Source organism: Silene latifolia, chromosome 1 (assembly GCF_048544455.1).
Source record: "Silene latifolia isolate original U9 population chromosome 1, ASM4854445v1, whole genome shotgun sequence".
Classification (NCBI taxonomy): domain Eukaryota; kingdom Viridiplantae; phylum Streptophyta; class Magnoliopsida; order Caryophyllales; family Caryophyllaceae; genus Silene; species Silene latifolia.
Genome location: NC_133526.1, coordinates 3,390,237 through 3,415,082, shown reverse-complemented (window position 1 = coordinate 3,415,082; position 24,846 = coordinate 3,390,237). Strand labels below are relative to the sequence as shown.

At 41.1% G+C, this 24,846-nt stretch overlaps 2 protein-coding genes across 2 annotated transcripts; one reads left to right on the top strand and one right to left on the bottom strand.

Annotated features, from left to right (window-relative positions):
• Positions 1 to 788: 788 nt before the first annotated feature.
• On the top strand, positions 789 to 4,717 carry LOC141593200 (nicotianamine aminotransferase 1-like). Its single transcript, XM_074414137.1, has 7 exons — positions 789 to 1,185; positions 2,038 to 2,377; positions 2,941 to 3,159; positions 3,268 to 3,327; positions 3,505 to 3,660; positions 3,782 to 3,875; positions 4,397 to 4,717. Exons 1-7 carry the CDS (start codon positions 860 to 862, stop codon positions 4,522 to 4,524), a joined length of 1,323 nt encoding a protein of 440 aa, XP_074270238.1. The 5' UTR covers positions 789 to 859; the 3' UTR covers positions 4,525 to 4,717.
• A 1,689-nt stretch (positions 4,718 to 6,406) lies between these two features.
• On the bottom strand, positions 6,407 to 24,510 carry LOC141644448 (putative transcription factor KAN2). Its single transcript, XM_074453960.1, has 6 exons — positions 23,924 to 24,510; positions 23,661 to 23,737; positions 22,365 to 22,410; positions 21,819 to 22,002; positions 19,727 to 19,799; positions 6,407 to 6,492 (listed from the first exon to the last, which is right to left on the bottom strand). Exons 1-6 carry the CDS (start codon positions 24,402 to 24,404, stop codon positions 6,442 to 6,444), a joined length of 912 nt encoding a protein of 303 aa, XP_074310061.1. The 5' UTR covers positions 24,405 to 24,510; the 3' UTR covers positions 6,407 to 6,441.
• Between the last annotated feature and the right edge of the window lie 336 nt (positions 24,511 to 24,846).

Here is a 24,846-nt window from a genome sequence, read left to right as displayed (position 1 = left end):
CATAATATACAGTAACCATGAACTTGTTTGCTTCAAACCGAAATATAAAAATAGATATAGATAATAAGCATCGTGTATTTACAGACTAAACCTCCCCGACTGTAATTTCTTATTAGGCCCTTTTTTTTTCATGGCCGGTCTTTTTTGACGACCGTGGACTATGATATCCTTGAATCATTCTTTCTATCAAGATTACGACAAGAGACGATTTATACAGTATTCGACATACCCCTAAACCTAGACGGCTAGACTTAGAATCTTCTAAATAGGCAACTGTAGGAATCACTATGAATCTTCTAAATAGGCAACTGTAGGAATCACTCGTATCAATCATAATAATTATAATATTATTACAATTACAATTACGATTACAATATATTCCTATATATACTTAAATGTTTTTCAACATAAAAGATTTTAATTTTTGATAATAATTGAAATTAAAAGGAAACAACGTAAGTGAGATGGAGGTAATATTTATTAGGAGTTAGGATTCGTGTATTTTCATTACCCTTTATTATTTTAGTGTTTTTCTAACTTATGCCCATTAGGCATATGCCCATTAGTCATAGGATAAGAAAAAAAAAGGAAATAATTAAATGTATTTATTGTAAAGAAAAATAAAAGTAATAGGATATTTCAATTTCCCATAAAAACATCAATTTTTTTTTTTTTTTTTTTTTTTTTTTATCCTATGTGTGTCTAGTGGGCATAGTTTAGAAAACCCTTTTACTAATCAATTAACTAATTCCAACCACGTTTTAAAACCCATACTACGTTTATTTCTCTATATATACAAGCCTAAGAAGACTAGCTACATACAAACTCCTTAGACCAATAAAATTTAAACAAAAAAAACATGGCAAAGGGAGAAACAAAAGAGATAATTAAATGGAATTTCGTAAGCAAGGAAGATGTAAATAACAATAATAATAGTAATAAGAATATTACTACTACTAATAATAATAATACAAAAAGTTATACGGTACGAGAAGCGAGAACAATGATAATGGTGACGATGAACCCTAATGATAAGAGGTCAATGCTTGCACTTGGCCATGGTGATCCTTCCATTTTCCCGTGTTTTCGAACTTGTCGTAATGCCGAAGATGCGGTCGTTGAAGCTATCCAGTCCGGTAACTTCAACTCTTATGCCACCGCCACCGGTCTTCTCCCCGCTAGAAAGTATATTCATCTCTCTTTTATTTTTATTTTTTTTTAAATCTTTTTCATTTAATGTCACTAAATTGTATTTTTTGTGTGTTTCGTGGATTTTAATAGTTACTTGAATTTTTGATAAAATGTGATTTTCCATTAATTATTAGCCATTTATATACCGAGTATAAATATCGAAATTTGGTGAATATGAGAAGGTTATACAGAAATTTACTTTTACCAATGGATGTCAACATGTGACGACTTTTATTTCCTAATATAACACGTATTATGAATTATTTGTTGATGAATTCGTTAGTGTTGCTTGATGAAATTGTCTATAAACTGCTCCCTCCGTTCCGGTCATTTATTTACCTATTTCTCTTATAAGACTATTTAGATTAATTCATCTGTAGATAAATATCCTAAGATATTTTATTTAATGACGGCTTAGTATACAAGTAATACAACTGTCAACCTATGTTATTCAGGCGTTACCTATGCAAAACTATATCTTCCGTATAAACTATGTGCTCGGTATCGATATTCGACTACGAAACTATGCGTGATATATGGTTGGTTTCTCAACGGAATGATTAACTTAATTTAGCCGTAATTACGCGAATCGACGAATATCATAGGTGTATAATTGGAAACTTTATACGTAAGTTACTACTAATAATTATATTATTGCTTATTCAAATTCAATGATACGTGAATTGAATATGATATTTATCGTCTATAATACCTCCGTCTTAATTATTTAACAGAATAACCTGTTTGAAAAAATTAATCACATGTTAATTTAGTTCCAATTAGCCTTTATCACATTTACGACTGTAAATCTTTCAAGAGACCGACTCACGTTAAGATACTGAACAGGGCCGTAGCAGAGTATTTATCGTACGATCTTCCATATACGCTATCCGCAAGCGGAGTATTCCTAACAGTTGGTTGCACACAAGCAATAGATGTAACACTTTCAATGCTGTCTCGACCCGGGGCTAACATATTGCTACCTAGACCCGGTTACCCATACTACGAAATTCGGTCGGCTTATATTGGACTCGAAGCTAGACATTTTGATCTTGTTCCTGAAAATGGATGGGAAGTTGATCTTAATTCAGTTGAAGCTCAAGCTGATTCAAATACTGTTGCTATGGTTCTTATTAATCCTGGAAATCCTTGTGGTAATGTTTTCACTTACAACCATTTGCAAAAGGTACGTATCGTATCGACTGCTATTTACTCCATCCATTTTTCTGTTTTCTTCCCGTTTGACTGCATGGTTTTCAATGCGATACTTTGACCATGTTTTTAGTGCATTTATATGTTAAATTTGAAATAATTGGCCCGATTTGAGACATTTGTGAATTAGAACATGCGTCACAGTATTAAAAGTGTAGCTAGAGCTGGCCATCAGCACGGACTGGACCGGCCCGACCCACCTTGGCTAGTTATTTTATGCAACATGGCCTGAACGAGCCTGGCCCGACCCTGGCCCGCCGATGGCTCTGGCCTTGCCGGGTCCTAAAATTTCAGCCCGATCCTCCTTTTTAGCAAAAATATGAAAAAAAATTGGTGAGGCCCGTCAGTCCGGCCAAGCCCCCATCCTGGCCTGGCCCGGGTCTGGCCAGGAGACCCCGGCCCGAGTACAGGTCTAAGTGTAGCTAACTTGGTATACGTGATTATTAGCATGACAATAAATGATTTAAGACGGAGTATTTTTTTATAGGATATGAATATGAATATTGTTGTAATTGTTGAAATTAAATGATTTATTAGGTAGCAGAAATTGCAAGAAAGCTTGGGATAATGATAATAAGTGACGAAGTATATGGTCAACTTACATTCGGAAATAATCCCTTTGTGCCAATGGGCGAGTTTGCGTCCATAGTTCCCGTGATCACCCTTGGCTCTTTATCTAAGCGATGGATTGTTCCTGGTTGGCGTCTTGGTTGGCTTGTTGTCAATGATACTCAAGGCATCTTGCTTAAATCCGGGGTATTTTTTTTTTTTTTTTCTCATTACTTATTATAATATCCCCACTTTTCGATTTCGAATCGAGAAAATCAATTGATAAAACGATAATATTGTCGATCATTATATCAGGTTGTTGAACGCATTGAACAAATTATGAACAAATCTCCGGACCCTGTTAGCTTCATTCAGGTTAGCATATACGGAGTATATATATATATATATATATATATATATACATTTACGTCTTGTGATATAATTATTATATGTAACTGACTTCTTTTATTTTAATACCAGTTTATCGTTGTCAAATAAAAAAAAAAAAATTATATGAGACTGTCTCATAAAATAATTTGTGGTTATTTGCAGGCAGCGCTTCCAAAAATACTTAAGCGGACAGACGAGAATTTCTTCACGAAAATCATCGATATATTACGGTGTGATGCCAACATCTGCTATGAAAAAATAAAGGAGATTCCAGCTCTAAGTTGCCCATACAAAGCCGATGGTGCGATGTTTATGATGGTAAGATGCGAAATTAGGCACCAAGTCTTTTATAATACCGTCTTATGAGTGACCCAAATTGACCTGAAATGTATATGTATTCCTTAGGATTAGTGCCGTATTGAAATCTAGTGTTTTGCAGGTAAAACTTGAAATGTCTCTACTAGAAGGTATCGAGGACGACATGGATTTCTGCATTAAGCTTGCTAAAGAAGAGAACATGATTATTTTACCAGGTAAAACACAACAATCTTCTACTAAATCAACCCTTTTATTCGATTTATTTAAACTAGCCTATTTCCTGCGCAATGCGCGGTATATGAAATGTTTTTACCTTTACAGTATCATTTATACAGACGTTTTTCTGAGACATTTTAATAACATGGAGAATATATGAAAAGGTATTGAGAGACCATGGAAGACATAATATGCAAAAAATAGAAATTAAATAACTCTTTTCCCTCGTCATGTGAGAGGTCTTTCAATAACGTTATTTGATAGAAATTAAATTGATAATTTCATATCACCTCATTGCATGTTGATTTCCGAAAAAAAAAATTGATCGGCAAAACTAATCGAAAGAATTAGGTAATATCATGAAATGTGTATTTTAATTATTTTATTTTCTAATTTTCAAACTATATTTTATTTGAGTAAGTGCATTTGGAGGGAAAATTTTTCATAGTTTTTATTCTCTTAGTATATAGAGAGATTGGATTTTCTAACGTGTGCCCGACATTTTTCATATTTTGAGTAGGTGTGACTGTGGGCTTTAGAAATTGGCTAAGAATTACATTTGCTTTGGAGCCATCAGCTTTGGAGGAAGGACTTGAAAGACTGAAAGCATTTTGTACAAGGCATGCTATAAGCCCATGTTTGAATTGACATTGTTACAAGCCCATTTGTAGTCCGGTTTGAATTGTGCAAACGATAATGTAACGACAACTCTCTTGTAAGACCGTCTAATCGTACAACGGGTCTAAACTAAGAAAAAAAGTTGAAAAATGTAACTTTGTTCTTAGTGTTTATTTTACTTTTGATAAAATGAAGATGTATGAGATGGTTATTTTTTGTCTAATGCCTTTTATTATAAGTCACTCATGTATGAGATGATATTTTTTTTAAAAAATATCATCATATGTTAGAACAACTGAAGAGCATCACAAATTATAAAATAAGACGATTAATTTTTTATTTTTTTTGATGACGAGGGGGTTGAATCCCCCGGGCCCATGCATTCCCGCACCACCACATTGACCATGTAAGTCACCCCTTTCATTCGGGGGCTGCAGTGGCCAAGTGATCATCGCCCCAACTGGTAGTCGAACCCGGGACCTCTCAACCCCTGCATTTCTGCAAGTTTCAAGGTTTAACCCGGCTACCACTAAAAAAAAAAAAAAAGGCGATTTACTTTTATAAAAAATGTTTATTCATTAAATGCTAATAAATGAATTCTTTTTGTGTAATAAGACCGTTTTACCGTGTAAAATTGTTTCATGCAGTAACAGTGAAGTGCATAAGTTGATTATGCTAATTGTGTTTAATGACCTTGTTATATTCTCCTTTCTCCATTCATGTTCCTATATATGTTGTTAAATGGTATAGAGCATGTGAAATTGCTAAAAAGAGATTTGATTTTGTTGAAAACTATAGCTCCTAATTTGTCAAAAATGAAGTAAAAATAATTATTCCCCTTTCTCCATTTCATTTATGTCCTTCAAAATTGAAGGAGAGATCAATTACAATTACCAAGGATCACTTTACAAAAACAATAGAAAAGATACTTTGATGCTCATGACATTTCAAATCTCTAACTTTCTTCTTACTCCATAACAACTAATCTAACATATGACCTACAAAATCAATTAGCATAGTACCTTTTTTTTTTATATAGGAATAACAATATTCGAAATCATATAGATTAAGTGATAAAGAGATTTTAAGTTAGATTTTCACAAAATAAATTTTTATCGTTCTTGTTATCCACTTCGAATTTCGGGCTAAGCCAGATTGTAAAAAAATACACAAAGAATATATTATGACTAATGTTTTCTTTTCTTTTGACGTCAGAGGATCCAATACGCGTTACAAAAATGTGAAATTCGAATCTAATTAAGACCTAATAATATCTATTATAGAACTACACCGACATCCTAACCACTGAACTCAGACATCCTCAATACATTATGAATTTATGATTAATGTAGATCTAAATCAGATTGTAAAAAAAACACAAAGAATATATTATGGCTAATGTTTTCTTTTCTTTTGATGTCAGATGATCCAATACGCATTATAAAATTGTGTGATTCGAATCTAAGACCTAATATATATCCATTATAGAACTACACTGTCATCCTAACCACTTAACTCAGACATCCTCAATACATTATGATTAATGTAGATCTTAGGTTGACATGATATTCTTTTTCTTTCTTCTTTTTTTCCACTCAATTATCCTCATTTTTTTCTTTTCCTTTCCTTCCTTCAATTCATTCTTCTTTTGTTGCTTTCTTGTCTTTTTTGTCTCTTGTCTTTCTTTAGCCCTTTTTTCCAGTAGCCTTTTCCTTTATCTTCTCTTTGTGTTCCTTTTCCTTTTGAGTCTGAATTTCAACAGTTGGTACCTGATTCTCAATCACCCCCAGTTCCATGTTCCATCCCATGCATCATGCATGTACTACAATCATTTTTAAATGAGTATAATGTAGTACTATGCATGCACATTAGCACATATGTTCCTTACTTCCTTAGTCTAGTTAATAAGGCATGATTATCGTTGTCGACTCGTCGTTGTCGTCGTTATCATAGTGTTCGTCCTAAGGTAAACTCAAGATTTGGCTTTGTTGGGGTTGTCTGAAAAATGAGACATGAAGTGAATTATAATTAGGAAAATGATACATACAGTCCTAAGGGCTGGGCTGCATTTAAGGTAACTAAAAAGGAAAGAAAAACTTAAATTAATCATTAATGACATCAATTTACGCGTAATTGTGTCATAAATTCCTAATTTAATTCCATTTTGGGAAGTAATTTAGTATCATTACCATTATAATTAAGATATACCAAAAAAGAAAAAAAAATATTTATTGAAGGATTTGAAACAAATAATCAAATTGCTAGTTTCACAAAGTCTTATAAATGTAGAACAACTGTATATAACCGTCTTAGATAACAATTACTGCAAAAGAATAATGTAAGGAAATTAGTTGACATTTTATAATTGATGGGGCATATTCTGCACCGCTGACCAAGTCAACATATCGAGCAAGGTCAAGGGTATCCATAGCAAAGTCAACGACTTAGACAGCCTAGCCGACACAATCCATCGGCCTGTCACCTGGGTCTCGGCCAGACAACTAGCCAGCCGGGACGCATATCCGCGTACTCATATCCAAGACCCTCGGCTAGCCTCCTCAGGTCCATCGGCCGAGGGTAAAACGGTCTTTCCACCTAATGAGCCACTTGGCCACTTGGCCACTACGTGACAAAAGGTGAATGCCTATAAATACTCCTCAACCTTCATTGAGGAAAGGATCCACAAATTGACCTAATAACCACTATTCATCTGGTAATATCTTCCTTATCTCTCTACGATACACTCTTAGCCAAGTAACAACGACTTACCTCTCTAAGTTTATCGACTTGAGCGTCGGAGTGAGTACGCCGGCCAAAGCCGAGCCCTCGCTTGTTCATCGTTTGGAGACCGCAGGAAGGATTCTAGCAAGGACATCATTCTACCAGCTACGAGTGGTATCAAACATCTGCTCTGGATTTACACAGGAACAATTGGCGCCCTACGTGGGGAGCACGACACTAAAAGCTAGTCACATTCATTCCCAAAACAACAAAAACAAAAACACAAGAAAAACCCACCCCAAAAGTCGAGATGTCAGCAACAAGTAGTCGTGACCGACGAAACCGAGCTACACCAAGATGATACATTTCACCATTCTGGAGTAGTGCAAACCTCCACCGGCGGAATAATCCAACCGGAATTCGGAATGTCGACATTACCGGACACACACCGCCCATCAACCAGGTCACCATCATGGGACAGGTGGTTGACATAGCGAAACTGAAGACACTCCTAGGGCGATTGGGAGTACACCACTCACACAGTACGCCAACACAAGCGGCGGCCGTCCGGGAGAACGGGGCCTTAACGTGACTCCAAGAAACTTGAACGGAGCACTGGGAGAAGCAGACCATATCAAGACGCCGGAGGAGCCCAAGGTGGTCGTGGTAAACATAAGTCCATCTCGCACTCGGGAGGGGACAGCGTCGCCGCAACACCGACGAGGCACACCCCGGGGGAACCAGCGAAGTCCGACTCATGAGAGTCGGAGAGGAAGTCCAAATCAAAGAAGGAGTCCTTCTCGCTACGAGGAGAGGAGCCGGACGAGAAATGCGAGGAGTCGGTCGCCGCGTGTCATCCGACACGTGGTCAAGCAGCCCCTAAGCGACTATGTCCTAGACATCGCCGTGCCACCCAAGCTGAAGTTGCCGGCGCTCACATACAAAGGAGATAGTGACCCAACCGACCACGCCGAGGCCTTTGAGTCTCACATGTCGGTATGGGAGCAGCCCGATGAAGTCTGGTGCCGGGTCTTCCCAACGACTCTGCATGGGATGGCTCAGAGTTGGTACAAGGGGCTCCCCGACGGCTCGATATATTGTTTCGCCGACCTAAAGGACGCCTTCTTAGCCCAGTATTCTTGCAACAAAAGGACGGTCGTGGAGACGTCGGACCTCCTGACTATCAAACAGGAGGAGGGCGAGTCTCTACGAAGCTACGTGAAGAGGTTCGACGGCAAGGTTCAACAGATTCGGGAGATCAACCCCGAACTAGCGGCTTTCGCACTGATGAAAGGCCTCCCGAAGGGAAACTTAAAAGACGAGCTCATCAAACACGGAGGTTTGGGGCTGAGTGCCGTCAGGAAAATGACCGATCAGGCCATCAAAGTAGAAGACTACCACAAAACCTGGGTAGGCCCCAGCGAGACTGAGCCCTCAGAAAAGAAAAGCCGCCGGGAGGACAGCCCGGAAGAAAGGCACCGTGGCGACAATAGGTCACGGTCCGATAAACCCACCAGGAAACAGAACTTGACGGGCGCCGGGGGGAGTTCAGCACCATACTACCGAAAGCAGTACAATGATCACACCCCCCTGGTTGTATCCGCCGCAGAAGTCTTCGCCCTGAGCAGGAGCGAAGGTCAGAAGTGGGAAAGGCCCCCTAAGCCAAGGGGCGACGGCGACACCAGCCAATATTGCGCGTACCACGGCTCCACCGGCCACTTAACAAACGATTGTCGACATCTGAAAGATGCCATTGAGGAACCGATCCGAAAGGGGAGCCTAGGCAGATATATCGCCGGGAGGCCGAAGAACGGATGCCGGCGGATCGAATAGGAAACCCGTTTTAGAACGGAAAGGAGTAATTAATGTCGTCATCGGGGGCAACGTGAACGGCGAGTCCACTCGTGGGTACAAGCGGCACCTGAATGAGCTATATCAGGCCATCAATTTTGTGCCCAACCTAGCAACCCCCGCTTCCAACATCCCCGATATGACCATCGGAAAGAAGGACTACGAAGGAGTCGTCGCTCCTCACAAACGACCCACTTACAAATCCACCTAGACATAGCCAACCACTTGGTGAAGAGGTGCCTAATTGACACAGGCGCTTACACAAATATTATGTACGGAGAATGCTTTCTTAGCCTCGGTGCGAAGGTTGAAGACTTGACCCCCGCACCAGCCCATTGTACGGCTTCTCGGGGCGGCATGGTACCCCGGGGGTCAATCGATCGCCGGTGATGTTCGGAGAGCGAGGTGCGGCCAAGAACGTTATGTCGGAATTCGTGGTCATTGACGGCTCATCCGCCTACAACGTCCTCATAGGCCGAGACACCGAGTGCGGGCCGACGCCGTGATGTCCATCCGAGCTCGACATTGATGTATGTCTCGGACCGGGGAAGCGCATAAACTCACCTCGAAGAACGAGAACGACGAGGTGGTAAATATCCAGGCATCCGCCGAGGGGTGCGACTGCAATCCTTCAAAACGGCGAAGAAATCAGAAAAGGGGAAAAGCCCATCCTTGCGACAGGATGGCAAACCCATTGATACCACCGTCGGCATGGTAGAGGGAGCGGAGACCGAGGAGGTAGAGATTGATCCAGGCCGCACCGTGACTATCGGCGTCGACCTGGAACCAAAATTCAGAGCCGCTCTCCTAGATCTGCTGAGGGAGAACAAAGACGTCTTCGCCTACTCAGCGGCCGAGATGCCAGGCGTGAGCCGGGAGGTAATCATCCACAAGCTAAACGTGCTCCCCACCGCTCGCCCTGTCAAGCAAAGGATGAGAAACTCCTCAGCCGAGAAAGATGACGCCATCAAGGCCGAGGTAGATAAATTACTAGAAGCGGGCTTCATCACGCCTTGTACTTACCCTGAGTGGTTAGCCAACGTCGTAATGGTAAAGAAGTCATCGGGGGCATGGAGAATGTGCGTAGATTTTACCAACCTTAATAAAGCATGCCCCAAGGATTGTTACCCTTTGCCTCGGATAGATAGCTTAATCGACGCCACGGCAGGCTACACCATGCTGAGCCTGCTAGACGCCTTCTCGGGATATCACCAGGTATTCATGGATGAGGAGGACATGCCTAAATGCGCGTTCATTACCGCGAACGGCACATACATGTACAAAATGATGCCGTTTGGTTTGAAAAACGCCGGTGCAACGTACACCAGACTGGTGGACAAAGTTTTCCAAAGTCAAAAAGGGCGAAACATCGAGGCTTACGTCGACGACGCTATTGTGAAAAGCAAGTCCGACAGCGAGCACTTGGCCGACTTACGGGAAACATTCAGTTCACTAAGGAAGTACAGGATGAAGCTTAACCCAATGAAGTGCAACTTCGGTGTCCGAGCAGGTAAATTCCTCGGTGTACTCGTCAGTGCCAGAGGCATTGATGCCAACCCAGATAAAATCCAAGCAATCTTAAAACTGCCGGAACCAAGGAACCGAAAAGAGGTTATGGTACTGACCGGGAGAATGGCGGCTCTCGCCCGTTTCATCTCTCGATCAGCCGACAAGAGCACCCCATTCTTCAAAGTGTTAAAAGGGAATAAAGACTTCAGCTGGGGGGAAGAACAGAGCACAGCTTTCAAACAACTAAAAGCTCATCTTCAGACCCTCCCGACCCTGTCCAGGCCGATGCTAGGGGAGACGCTATACCTTTACATAGCAGTTACCTCGGCCACGGTCAGCGCCGTGATCATCAGGGAAGAAGACAAACAGCAACATCCAATCTACTTTGTCACCACACACTGTGTTGCCACGAAAGGAATTACCCGCTGATTGAAAAAGCGGCTTTCGCCGTCGTCATTGCCGCAAGAAAGTTAAAACCCTACTTCGATGCCCATCCCGTGACGGTCCTAACCGACCAGCCATTAGAGAAAGCACTGGAAAAATTCGAACAATCCGGCAGACTCGTCAAGTGGGCGGTGGAGCTATCCGGCTTCGGCATTGAATACAAACCAAGGCCTTCGATAAAGGGGCAAGCACTTGCAGATTTCCTGGCCGAGTGCACATATCAAGAGGAGATACACCCCGGTGTATGGGAGGTATTCACCGACGGGTCCTCCACAACCAACAGCGCAGGCGCCGGCATCCTTATCATCAGCCCAAACGGGGACGAGTTTGAGTACGCTTTGAAGTTCACCTTCCGGCCTCAAACAACGAATCCGAATACGGCTAAAGAATAAACGGGGGTGGAACTAGCCGGGGTCACGGAGGAACACATTGTGTTAAAGACAGACTCACTATTGGTTACCAACCAAATCAGAGGAGAGTTCGAGGCGCGAGACGATGGGATGGTAAGATACCTGGAAAGGGTAAAAGCCGACACAGCAAAATTGAAGTTTTTCAAAATTCAGTGCATCCCCAGGTCCGAGAACAACCGGCCGACGCTCTCTCCAAACTTGCCACCAACCATCAAGAACATCACCGAACCGTGCGTCGGGTAGATATCGTGAATACGAAGAGTATCATCGAGGACGTCGGCATGATGGGCAACGTAGAAACCGAGACAACGTGGATGACTCCGATAATGAAATACAAGCTCACAAGTGAGTTCTTGGGATAACCGCAATCTCACGGCTAAGCTCAAAAGGATCGCCGCCAGGTACTTGGTATTCGAAGGGGAACTGTATGAAGGTCCGTAATAAGACCACTCTTGAAATGTGTCGGTCCAACCGACGCAGAGCTAATACTTCGAGAGATTCATGAGGGCATTTGCGGACACCACATGGGGGCAAGAACGCTAGCCCACAAAGCTCTCCGAGCCGGCTACTCTCGGCCCACCATGCTTCGGGACTCGAACGAAGACCAAGAAATGCGCAACCGCCGGATGCACGCCCGTAATACACGCTCCTTCCCGAGACCGCAACCGGTGCTTAGCCCCTCCCTTTCGCACAATGGGGGATGGACATGCTAGGGCCATTTCCAACGGCCTCCGGAGGAAGGAAGTTCTTGATCGTCGCCGTTGATTACTTCACCAAATGGGTTGAAGCTGTAGCGGTACCGGCGAAGACCACAGCGGCCGTCAGAAAGGTAATCTGGGAAAATGTTATAACCCGTTTCGGATTGCCCCAAGTCATGGTGTTCGACCACGGCCGAGAATTTTGGAGTGACCTGATAATGAACTGGTTAGAAGAGCTTGGCATCAAGTACGCATACTCCTCCGTCTGCCACCCACGAGCAACGGACTGGGCAAAGTGAGGAAGCCTAATAAAACGATCCTCAACGGTTTGAAGAAGACAGTGGAAGACCTTAAAGGAAGGTGGGCCGACGAACTACCCGGCGTCCTATGGTCCCTACGAACCACGGAGAAAGAAGCAACGGGGTACTCCCCTTTCCACTTAGTCTATGGATCCGAAGCAGTCCTACCAATTGAGGCGACGGTGCCAACATTCAGAACGGCTACCTTTAACCCGGTCGAAAATGAGGAAGGCCTTAAAGCCTCCCTAGATCTGGTCGAAGAAAGCCGAGATACAGCACGCCTCAATTTGGCAGTATACCAAAATCGTATGAGAAGAGCCTACAACCGAAGAGTCCACAAAAGGGACTTAAAAGTAGGAGACCTAGTCCTAAGAAAGTCGGCCGCCACCAACAAAGGAAATATTCACGCAAAACCGACGGCCAATCGGGAGGGTCCCTACAAGGTGGTTGAAGAAATGAGGCCGGGTACATACCGCTGACGAGATATGGAGGGTGTGCCTTTGATGAGCCATTGGAACACCGACAACTTGAGAAAGTACTTTGTGTAGCGGCGGAGGTGTCAAAACCCAATGTGGACACCCCAACGCGTGATCTTAAATAAAGAAACAACCAAGTTTTTCCATCCAACTGCTTGTCCCCTCCGTAGTTTGCCACCCAAATAGAAGAATTGCTGCCGAGCCATAACCCCGTTACCTTGGCAATTGGCCGAGAGCGACGGGGACACAATGACCGGTACGCTAGAAGAATTGCTGCCGAGCCATAACCCCGTTACCTTGGCAATTGGCCGAGAGCGACGGGACACAATGACCGGACGCTAGAAGAATTGCTGCCGAGCCATAACCCCGTTACCTTGGCAATTGGCCGAGAGCGACGGGGACACAATGACCGTTACGCTAGAAGAATTGCTGCGCGAGCCATAACACCGTTACCTTGGCAATTGGCCGAGAGCGACGGGGACACAATGACCGGTACGCTAGAAGAATTGCTGCCGAGCCATAACCCCGTTACCTTGGCAATTGGCCGAGAGCGACGGGGACACAATGACCGGTACGCTAGAAGAATTCTTTGCCGAGCCATAACCCCGTTACCTTGGCAATTGGCCGAGAGCGACGGGGACACAATGACCGTTACGCTAGAAGAATTCTTTGCCGAGCCATAACCCCGTTACCTTGGCAATTGGTCAAGGCGACAAGGACGATCGGTCAAGACATAAAAGACGTTACTCAGTTGAGATGTGCATTCAAACCGCCTCGGCCATACCAAGGGCAAAAACGAAGGCACTCAATTAATAAACGCAAAAGGACAAACAAAGGTGGTAGATCAATGCCTCGGCCAAGCCAGAGGCCGAAAGGATAAACTTTGTTAAAAACAAAAAAAAAAAAAAAAAAAAGGTTAAGAGAAGAATACAGACGACGGCAGTCCCCATAAGGGCAAGCCTAAACACAACCTACCAAGAAAGTTGTTTTGTTTACAAACAAGGAAAAAGAAAAGCAAAAGATTACAAGCATATCAATTGAAGCGCCAAAAGATGGCAGGGAGGAAAGGCTCAATAGTTGGCCCAACAGCCTAAGGCTATCCGAGACGCCGGGTGAGTCTGGTGACGACCGCCCGTCTCCCTATGCCTCATGCTGCCCTCCATCAGAGGCAGCAGCGTCTACGGTGACCGGCCCAAAGGAGGGCCCGACATTCTCAGTCTCCTTCTCGGCCTCCTTTACCTCACAGGCCGCCTTAGCCGACGCTTATCCGAGCCTTCGCCACTCCTCCTTCTCGGCGGCCGCTGTTTCGCAGCCTCAGCCATCTCATCGAGGAGCTGGTCATACTTATCCCACGGGAAGCCATCGTGATAGAGCCCGCCTCCACGAGCTTTCTTATTGCCTCCTTGGCCGCCTCCTCGGCCCGGTCCCGGAATTGGGCGCACATTTTAGGGAGGAGATCACCTTGAAGCATGTCAATATCCTTCTCCTTTTGAGCAAGGATAGCCTGTGTGTCCCTGAGCACCTCCGCCTGCTTCCGGAACAGATCCTCCCACTCATCCCTCTTGGCAACCACAACGTCGTAGGTTTCCTTATACCTATCCCGCTCCGCCATCATCTTGGCCGTGGCACCATCAGCCTCCTCAACTTTGGCCTTCTCGGCCTTCAGCAGCCCTCTCAACCTCCTCCACACGCTTCTCGGCAAAGACCGAGATCGCGCTTAGCCTTCCCGCTTCCCCTTTCGCACAGAGATATCAAGCTTGAGCTTTGCAATCGGTGGCCCAGATTGCTCCGCGGCTTTTTCCTCGCTCCATGATGAGGGAGGCGGCTACGGACGGCTCCATTTCCCCAAACTCTTGTATATTCTCTCACCCTCCGCCACGAGTTCGGAGGGAGTAGCCTTCTGGGGTGTGGAGTCAACGGTGACATTCCTGTCACCCGCCTTCTCAGTCGCCTTCTCAGGCTGCTTCCCTGCTTGACGTTCAGTGAGAACGCCGGCTGCCGATGATGGATCTACAAAAAATTTACACAGAGCATCCATGTCACCGTGCATGGACACATCAGAAAGTCTGTCATCAGGAACGTCCAATGAACCGGCTAAATCCGAACCGCAGGTTAGATCCGTACCAGTTTGGACCCTCTTTTTTGGAGGGCTGGTGGAGGCAGGTTTCTCCCCGGCAGCGGTGGAGGCAGACGGTGGGTCTTTCCTCTTCTTCGGAGAAGGGACCTTAGCAACGGTCGCCTCCTCCTCGGTAATGTTGATCACCTCCACATGATCCTTTTGGACCACCGGGTAGAAGAGGAGTTGGCGTTGATACCGCCGCCGATTTGACGCCGCCTTCTTCGATCTCTTCGCACGCCCCAAGAACCCGTGACTCGGCCGTCTCCCGATCTAACCCCCTCGTCTGTTTCTCCATGATTTCGTTGGGAGCTAGCCTGCGATCTTTCGAATCAGCCGTAGGATGCCGGGTAACAACCTTCCCGTCTTTATCAAGCCCTAGCCTCTTCAAGTCCTTCTCGCATGATCCCGCCCCAAACCGATCCGCAAGAAATCAAAACAAGGGTTACATAAAGGAAAGAAAACAAAGCTCTGAAGAAAGAGGCACAACAAGCAAAGGTGGGCCTCACACCGACCCCACTCACCCCAGCTGAGGGCCGGTATGAGGCCGACGCGGCATAGCAGCTCATCCTGAAGAATAATCTGAGTCGGGGGCAGCCAACCCTCCTCAGCATCAAATAGCCGCATTGCCCGCTCCTCATCCGAGGTAAGAGGGACGAATGAAGCGTCCATCTTAACCTTGCTACCCTGGGTGACGTGTCTCTCGTACTCCTCCCGGGTCTCACACCGTAAGTAAACGGGGTTCTGGAAAGACCGAGGCAATGGGTAGTCCTCCGGCACCGGACGTACACCCATCGCCCCGCCGGTCCTTGCAAGAGGTAAGCTTGTTCACGGTGACATAGCCTGGTTCCGTCTCGTACGCCTGTACCACCCCACTTTGCCATTTTTTGATACCGAAGGCTATGGAGGCGACGAAACAAGTTAACGATGGAACCTCCCCGAAACAGACAGGTCCATACAAAGCTGACTATCGTCCTCATGGCCAACGGATGCAGTTGGGCCACGGCGACGTTCATAGCTTTGACAATGGCCATGACGTGTTCATTCAAAGGGAACCGGAGCCCAAACTCCAGATGCCTAATATGTACGCCGATATGACCCGGGGAGGACAAAGAGACCGCCTGACCCTCCATAGGGATAACAATTTTATACCCCTCACCGAAGAAGAAATGATCTCCGAAAAGAGTCTCTCCGGAGCTGCTTGCGAATTTATTTGTAAACACACGGTCGAGGCCAGTCGTGCAAGCCTCGCCATGATCCGAGATGGTCGTCCTTCCACCACCAACAGGAGCCCTCTCATCACCGTCATCATTAACAACATCAACATCATCCTCATCCTCCAACTCCTCCACGAGGGGCAAATCAGCTACGGGAGAAGGGGACCTAGGGGCCCAGTGTCTTAACGGGACGGCATCTAGTATCCCCTCCTCCTCAAAACGCGCGAGAACCCCGGCGCGAAGCATCGGGTCCCAAAGATCAGAAGACATGTTCACAACAAATTACTAACGAAATAAAAGAAAATTTGTTTGTTTACCTCAGAGAAAAACACTCGCCGGATCGAAGATCGAGAATTTGAAGAAAAGAAAGCCCCTGAAAGTTTAGAGAGATGAAGATTTTGGGAGAAAATTTTCGAAAATTTGAGGAAATGAAAGTAATGGCCAAAATCACGGAATAACTGCCCTATTTATAGGAAAAAGCCCATGAAGAAGGACCAATCAGGGCACAGCCCATGAAGCGTCAACCAACCGGCCGAGCAAACACGTGTCGGACATGCAACCATGGAATGTCAATCGTTGCAACAGTTGAATGTCAATCAATACTACGATTACAAGCGTATTCAACACGCCCATTCACATCTCTCCGACTGTTCATCTCCTCGTAAAATTCCTAAGTTCCCGCTCTCCGCCGCCACACGATCGACCAAGCCATGAAGCACGGCCGGGGGCAATCGAAATAACCAAGCACTCAACCCTGGTCTCGGCCGTAGCATCATCATTCTTTCCCACATCGGATACCCTTTACGCATCCATATGGAGGGGGGATATAGTAGGCCTACGAATGATCAAGCCGATGCATCAGAAGAAGCCGACGCAAAAATTTTTGCAAAATACTTGCGCAGAATATACGCTCGACATACATCGGAGCCCATGCCACGGCATAGACTACGCTGGGGGCAAATTGATGGGGCATATTCGCAGACCACGACCAAGTCAACATATCGAGCAAGGTCAAGGGTATCCATAGCAAAGTCAACGACTTAGACAAATTTAGCCGACACAATCCATCTACCTGTCACCTGGGTCTCGGCAAACAACTAGCACCGGGACGCATATCCGCGTACTCATATCCAAGACCCTCGGCTAGCCTCCTCAGGTCCATCGGCCGAGGGTAAAACGGTCTTTCCACCTAATGAGCCACTTGGCCACTTGGCCACTACGTGACAAAAGGTGAATGCCTATAAATACTCCTCAACCTTCATTGAGGAAAGGATCCACAAATTGACCTAATAACCACTATTCATCTGGTAATATCTTCCTTATCTCTCTACGATACACTCTTAGCCAAGTAACAACGACTTACCTCTCTAAGTTTACTGACTTGAGCGTCGGAGTGAGTACGCTCGGCCAAAGCCGAGCCCTCAGTTTGTTCATCGTTTCAGGAGACCGCAGGAAGGATTCTAGCAAGGACATCATTCTACCAGCTACGAGTGGTATCAAACATCTGCTCTGGATTTACACCCGGAACAATAATATATAGCATAATAGTTAGCTTATATATATTTCATATAATGACATCGATAAACAAAAAAGCTAAATTATTATAAATTCGTTATATGTTATATAATGTGCTATCAATTGTATATATAACGGTTTTACATAACAATTATTGCAAAAGAATATCATTAAGAAATCAGTTATCCTTTTCAATACCTTTATACTACAAATAACGATCTCATAGTAGCTTATAATATACTTCATTTAACGACGTTGATAAACAAAAAAAAAAGATAAATTATTATAAATTAATTATACAATAACTATTGTATGAGACGGTGTTATAACGGCCTTATTCAAAAACACAAATTCTCATTATAGACGGAAGATATTCGTCTATAGTTATAGACGGGCCAAATATCCACCCACTTTAAGCATAAGACAAGCAACAAGTTACATGGTAGTGCCAAAAAATTTCACCACTTTAAGCATATTTGACCCATCTTTCACTTTAAAGAGTATATCCGTCTATAATGAGACTAATTGATTCGAAAATTGTGCTAGAAAAGTAGAAAGGTTAGTGACTTGACGAGCTACGTGCAATCCCATAATATAAAAGATGTGATTGGAGACTTAACGAGGTAGGAATCCAAGGACATTGGACTCGAGGAATAAAAGAACAAATATGAAGAAAAAGTCAGATAGATAAAGGGATTAGTCTCCAAAGTTGTTAACTTTTCATAAATTTTTGTTTATTTCTTTCACAAAATCTTCCTTTTTAGTATCTATAAATAAAAACTTTATATTATGCTATATCATGCATGCAACTTCCCCACATACTTTAATTCTTACTTATAGCCTTATAGGGTTTGAGGGTTTCTGATATGACATTATTTCATTTAGGTTATGAATACTTTTATCACTTATTGATTTTTTAAAATTGAGTTTTAAGACTCTACATGAGTCTTGACCCCACTATTAAAAGAACACATTCAATGAAAGAAAGGCAAGTGTTATATTATTTTTGTTCTTTTTTTTCCTAAACCCCACATTTTCTCAAATAAAGTGAAAAAGTAGAGTCTGAGGTGACTGATAATGTATAAAATCTGAGGTAAATCTGAGGTAAATCTGAGTTGAGTCTGAACAATAAATAAATAATAAAAGTTAGTGGAAAACTGATGTGGCGGAATCTTAAGACTTTGGGAAATCTTACCAATAATCATACCCTAAACTTTTTTTTCTTTCACCTTTGTGTTCTTTTTATGGCAATCTCCCTTTTCTTTTAATAATATAACTAGTGTACGCCCCGTGCATTGCATGCACGGTATTTATAGAGTTCTAGTTTTTAGTATATTATTTATATATTATAAATTGACAATTCATTACTTTTGTTACGTTTCTCATTATTTTATTTGATTTGAGAAAATAAATTAAAACAAACAAATTAATCAAGAGATTTATGTAGTGGCATAAATTGTGTATTTTAATGAAAATAATTTTTTTATGTGAAATTAGTGATATTATTTTATACTCCAATTTTTTTTATATCTTCCCATTTATCAAAATCATTTTTCTTTCACAAAATATCATTTTCAAGCAAAAAAAGAAGTTATATATGTATTGTATTGAAAAGAGTGGTCAAAATATTGTCTAAGAGATTAAGAGAAAATAAACGGGAAGACTAAAAATGGAAGGGAGATTACATATATTTTAGCTATAACTTATCTTACAAAGTAAATGAAATTTTTATCACAAATTAAAACCTAGAAACAAATCCTCTATATGACAAATCCTTGTAAATAGGAAATTATATAAAAATAGAAAGTAAATAAGAGTTAATTATATCAAATAGAAAAGATGTTTTTAGGCGGGAAAATGTGAAACTTTTTCTATTCATTTAGTATAAAGGGGATGCACATTCCCTCAATACTTTTTTAACTAAATAGAAAAAACAATAATAAACTAGTGAATTAAAGAACTTGATCTATAAGCACCTTAAGAGTAGATTGACATTGATTGTTGTTTTCTCCATAATCCCTTTGCTTGCCTTGCATCCATGCTTCTCTACTACACAAATGACAAAAAAAAAAGTAATATTATCAACAACTGATACGGAGTAGTACTTAAACCTAACAAAATTAAGAAAAACTAAGAAAATGTTCTATTACATATTTCCATAGAAAGTTAAACACATTACTATGTACCAAATTAATTAAATATGACGGACATTCAAACTTGCAACCTATAACTACTTAAATTTGAGATTAAATATAAAAAAGAAAGGCCAGAATTAGGAATCATTATGATTTAAACGGTTTTTCTAACATCTGACCTATACATGTTAACATGTGACTTAAAAGAAAATGTTAAAAAGGCCGTGATTTCAAAAATGAAGATTAAGGCATACTCCCTTTGTTTACGTTTGATTTTGGACCAAAGATCAAGAAAAAGAGGGGTTGACCAATTATTGAATGACAAATGGACCAAATTGATCGAGTTTGGAGTATCAAACCATTAAAGTGATTTCTAAAATAAAAAGGTAACCAATTGATCAAGACACCCCAAATGGCACTGATAAACAATTGACCGGAACGGAGGAAGCAGTGGCGGAGCGAGGGGGGGCTAGCAGGGGTGCTCGTCCCCTTTGGCGTTTGAACTAAAAATTTCGAAAAAAAATTCGAATTTTTTCGAGGTCCTCTTATAATATTACCTTCCGCCCCCGCTAAGTACGCTAACTTAAAATCCCGGCTCCGCCATTGGGAGGAAGTATATTATTCGAGCACACAAAATCTAAAGGAAAGAGATATCGTCCAATATTCTTGAGTATATAAGGTAAGTAATGGGTTTTTTAGGTTTAATAATTTGGATTATTTGGATTATTCTTTTGTCATTGGAATGCATGATAAGCTTATTAGCTAGTGCATTGTGCTTTATTTATCACTATACTTTTAAAAGTATTATCTTTGATTACTAGACCATCATTTATAGAATATATCAGTTTTTCAGGTGTTGCGGTCAGCATTGAAATTATTCTTCATGTCTAAGTAATCGAGATAGATCGAGTTGTATGCATGCATTAAAGTAATCGAGATAGATCGAGTTGTATGCATGCATTAAAGAAATAAAGAATCATTTGTGTTATGTAATAATAATTCAAATATATATGTTACATGGAGAATAATTTCTACTAATCAATTTATATTGATGACGGACATATATGTAATATGATACGGGCAATGGCGGCTCTAGGGATTGAACAGAGAGGGTGCGGAAATTTTACAAAATTAAAAGACTTTTAGTACGTGGCGGCTAAATCAATATTAATATAGTAAAATTTCATACATTTCACATACGTCTTTCTTAAAGGATGTCTTTTTTTAAAGGATTTTTTTAATACGAGACTATCAAATTGACGCAAAATTAGAATACGGAAAAAACATTGATTATATACCAAACAAATTATTCTTTTTGGAAATTTTTTTAATAATGATAGACATATTTATCAAGAATTTTATAATTACAATATTAAAACTATATTGCACAATAATTTATTTATTTCTGACTTTGAGAGGGGGTGCGCCCGCACCTCAAGAACCGCCCCTGGATACGGGAGTTTGTTCTAGGGAAATTATAAGGTTCTACTTCGTACTTTTAAGTGAGAGACTCGAAATATGTTAAATTCAACTACGGGCCTGGGCCGCACCCAAACGGAGGAGAAAGAGTCCACAACGTAGGCCCAAGAGGGTTCCACTCTAAAACCAATTGGCGATAAAGGGAGTAATTCTTCTCCTCTTTTATCAATGTGGGACAACCCTCACATGTGGAATTTTGGGTTTCTTCAAAATATATTTAAGACTTATTAAGAGGACATGTATCGGTGGGTGCAAAAGTACGCTAGGTAAATTAACATTCTCTTGTAGAGTTTCTAAACTAGGTCTAGAAATTATTGTCCTTAAATCAACGTGTATATTGAAATTAAATACAATACTATATATAGTAAAAAAAAATATACTCAGAGGGAACATTAGTAATAAATTGATCGATTTAGAATTTAGATACGAGTAGTAATTAGTAAAGATAATTAACCTTGAAGGATTGCTCCAAAGTCCACCACGATAATAATCTTTATCTTGATGTACATAATTTGAAGATAATCTGTCTCGCTGGGGAGATGGGAGATTCGAACTTGTACCACTTTGCATACTTGCATTTGCATGTACATCGTCTGATGTATCCCCTGACGTGCCATTTTTATATCTATCTCCTTGCCCTGACCACCAAACAATTAATTTATCAAAATTTAAATCATAGCTTATAGATATAATTATAGTTAGTGACAGAGCCACATACTACCTCCCATCTAAACCAAAATAATTCGTTTTTCAAATTCTCGTATCGTATTTGTGGGTTATGGATGGGTCCTTAGAGTCGGTCAACGTTTTACATTGTTAAGTAGTCACATATATTCATATATATTTAACCAACGTTGTAATTTTAGTGAACTGGAGGGAGTATTAATTAAGTATGATCTCATATTCTTCAATTTTTAAATATGTGATTAATAGTTAGTTAAACTTATATTATTAGACCATTTTAATTTCTTATAGCACCGACAATGGAACTTACGCGTACCTAGAGAAGTCGTTGGTCTATCGGTTGTCTTTACTGTTCTATACATCTGCAAAAGATAACAAAAAAATGAAATGTCAAATTTACTAAATTTTTAAAGGAGCAAAAATACTTTCACAGTATTTTAACTTGATTATCAATGGATATAGTTTTCGATTATTCTCAAAATATTCGAAAGTTGCAATATAAATTTGTGCGACTACCATGAGGTATTCTCACTACAACAAATAAGGACAAAGGCGATCATATAAGGCGACTGTTCTCAGTCGCCATTATAAATACAGCGACTAAGAACAGTAAGGACAAAATAAAGAGTAAGATCTATGTATCAATACATAAATGTTATTTATATAAATTGATTGTCACACACAGTAGGATAATCGTTTTTTGAGGAAAATAGACAAGATTTTTTTTTTTTTTTTTTGGCAACTGATAAGAAATATTCCTAAGCCAGTGTCATGGCCCGCCGTGCTAAACGATGAGCCGCGACATTGCGTTCCCTACAAACATAACTAAAACATAAACAGTGAAAGTTAGCCGATAAGTGATGAATAACAGACAAGACATATATAAGACGATCTTACGAGAAAGTGGTACATTATATGTGTACGTGGATAAAAGTAACTATGGTTAAGAGAACAAACCTAAGGTTAGAATGAAAAAATAAGATCAATAATTCTTGTGTGAGACGATCTTACTTTGTGGGACTGTCCCATTTTTATTAAAAAAAATAATTTATTTATTAAGAATAAATGAATGAATTTTTTATAAAAATAGATCGGGGTATTCCAGAATTTGTGTAATAAAAAAAAATCGAGAAGGAACATAATGTATGATTGAGAAATGATGGTGTTTCTGTACTTCCTCTCTATTATTCCATCAATCTTCTGTCAATCTCTAGGACGAGACAGAGAGAGACTCTATGAATTTTTGTTGCATTTTCCCGAGAAAATTTACAATGTGAGTCATTTGTTTACGTTTTATTTCCATACTTTCTACCCTCGATCAATTCTTTATGTTTAATTCTTTTTACCAAGGGAAATAAAACGCAAGTTTAAAAATAAAACGTAAACAAATGACTGAAATTGTAAAAACATTATTGAATTGGGAAAATGCATCACTACTTCGAACATCGATCTTCTTATTAGATCCACATAAAAATCGAAACAAAACAAAACCCTAGAATCAACGAAATCATTAGATTTTCGTTAGAATATAAAATTGATCATGGTTTCTTCAACCATCAGCTTAAGCTATTGATTAAGATGGTTTCTTGACGGTTTTAAATAAATTAATTACCTGTAAATGTGACTTGACATGAGCTAAAGTAAGATCTTTGACATCCATGAGCTCAAGTACCGACTTTGGTGTCGCCCCTATATATACACAAAAATATATTTAATTTAATTACACAAATAATCAAAATAATACCTCATCTGTCGTTCCATCCCGATCATTTGTTTACCACGTAAGAGTATTTTAATCGGATAAACAAATTATTAGGACGGAATAATATGAGGATAATCAAAACCTTATATAGACATAGAAGGTAAGTGTCGTACTTTCATGACCACCCAAGAGCTCAACAGCATGAACAAAACGAGCATGAAGAGTTGACGTCCACCTCATACGTGGGGCCCGCATGCTTCGTTTAGCCGGAAACCTAGAAAGAAACCGCGATCTCACCATCCCTTGATGGTGACGATATTGGGATGTACTGTTGGGTGCGACTCTTCCTACACCGTTGCTGTGTACCAATGTCGGAGGGTTTTGGTACACGGGGATTCCTTTAATGGGCCGGAGAAACTGTAGTTGTGGGTCCGGCCCATTTATACCACCAGTTGTTGTAACGTGGTGACGTTGCAACAACTGGTGGTAAAGAAGTAAATTGGTGGATTCTAGTAGTTGGGGTTTGGTCGGGTCATTTTCAGATACCCGTCTCCAGAATGATGTGTCAATGTCCGGCACCAATGAGACGGGTTTTTTCACGGTTGGTGGGCTTATTTGAAGGGATAAATCTGGTTGTGCTGGGAATAACTCCATGTATGATTATTCAACTAATTAAATCTCCTCAAAATCTATCAATTTTGTTAAAATATTATCCCAAAAAAAAGAATGGTGAGAATTATAAGATGTATGTGAGTGAGTGAGTGAGAGTGAATGATTTGATTGAAGGAATAAGTGAATGGTGTGAAGTATATATGTGAGAAAATGACATTTGATGAAGGAGGGTTGAAAAGGGTATAAATGAGAGTGAAGTAACACAAATTCTTGTTTAAAACGGATATATCAATTTTAAACTTAAAAAAATTAAATAAGATGATAAGACAAAAGTATAATGCACTAGAGTTAAAAAAAAATTATCTTATTTATACAGCAGGTGTTATTTAAGCCTGTTTTAAGATATGACCGTCTCAAATGAGACTTGGTTGCTTTTTTGGACGTGGGGGTAACTTGCATAAAAGAAATGGGATAATTAAAAGTT

Excerpts from the sequence above, each read along its gene's own strand:
- LOC141644448 (XM_074453960.1), bottom strand. The coding sequence starts at position 24,404 with ATGGAGTTATTCCCAGCACAACCAGATTTATCCCTTCAAATAAGCCCA. Across the intron at positions 22,411-23,660 it reads ATGTCAAGTCACATTTACAG|ATGTATAGAACAGTAAAGAC; the intron begins GTAATTAATTTA and ends TATCTTTTGCAG. Across the intron at positions 6,493-19,726 it reads AATGTCAATCTACTCTTAAG|ACAACCCCAACAAAGCCAAA; the intron begins GTGCTTATAGAT and ends CTCATTTTTCAG.
- LOC141593200 (XM_074414137.1), top strand. The coding sequence starts at position 860 with ATGGCAAAGGGAGAAACAAAAGAGATAATTAAATGGAATTTCGTAAGC. Across the intron at positions 2,378-2,940 it reads CTTACAACCATTTGCAAAAG|GTAGCAGAAATTGCAAGAAA; the intron begins GTACGTATCGTA and ends ATGATTTATTAG. Across the intron at positions 3,661-3,781 it reads ATGGTGCGATGTTTATGATG|GTAAAACTTGAAATGTCTCT; the intron begins GTAAGATGCGAA and ends AGTGTTTTGCAG.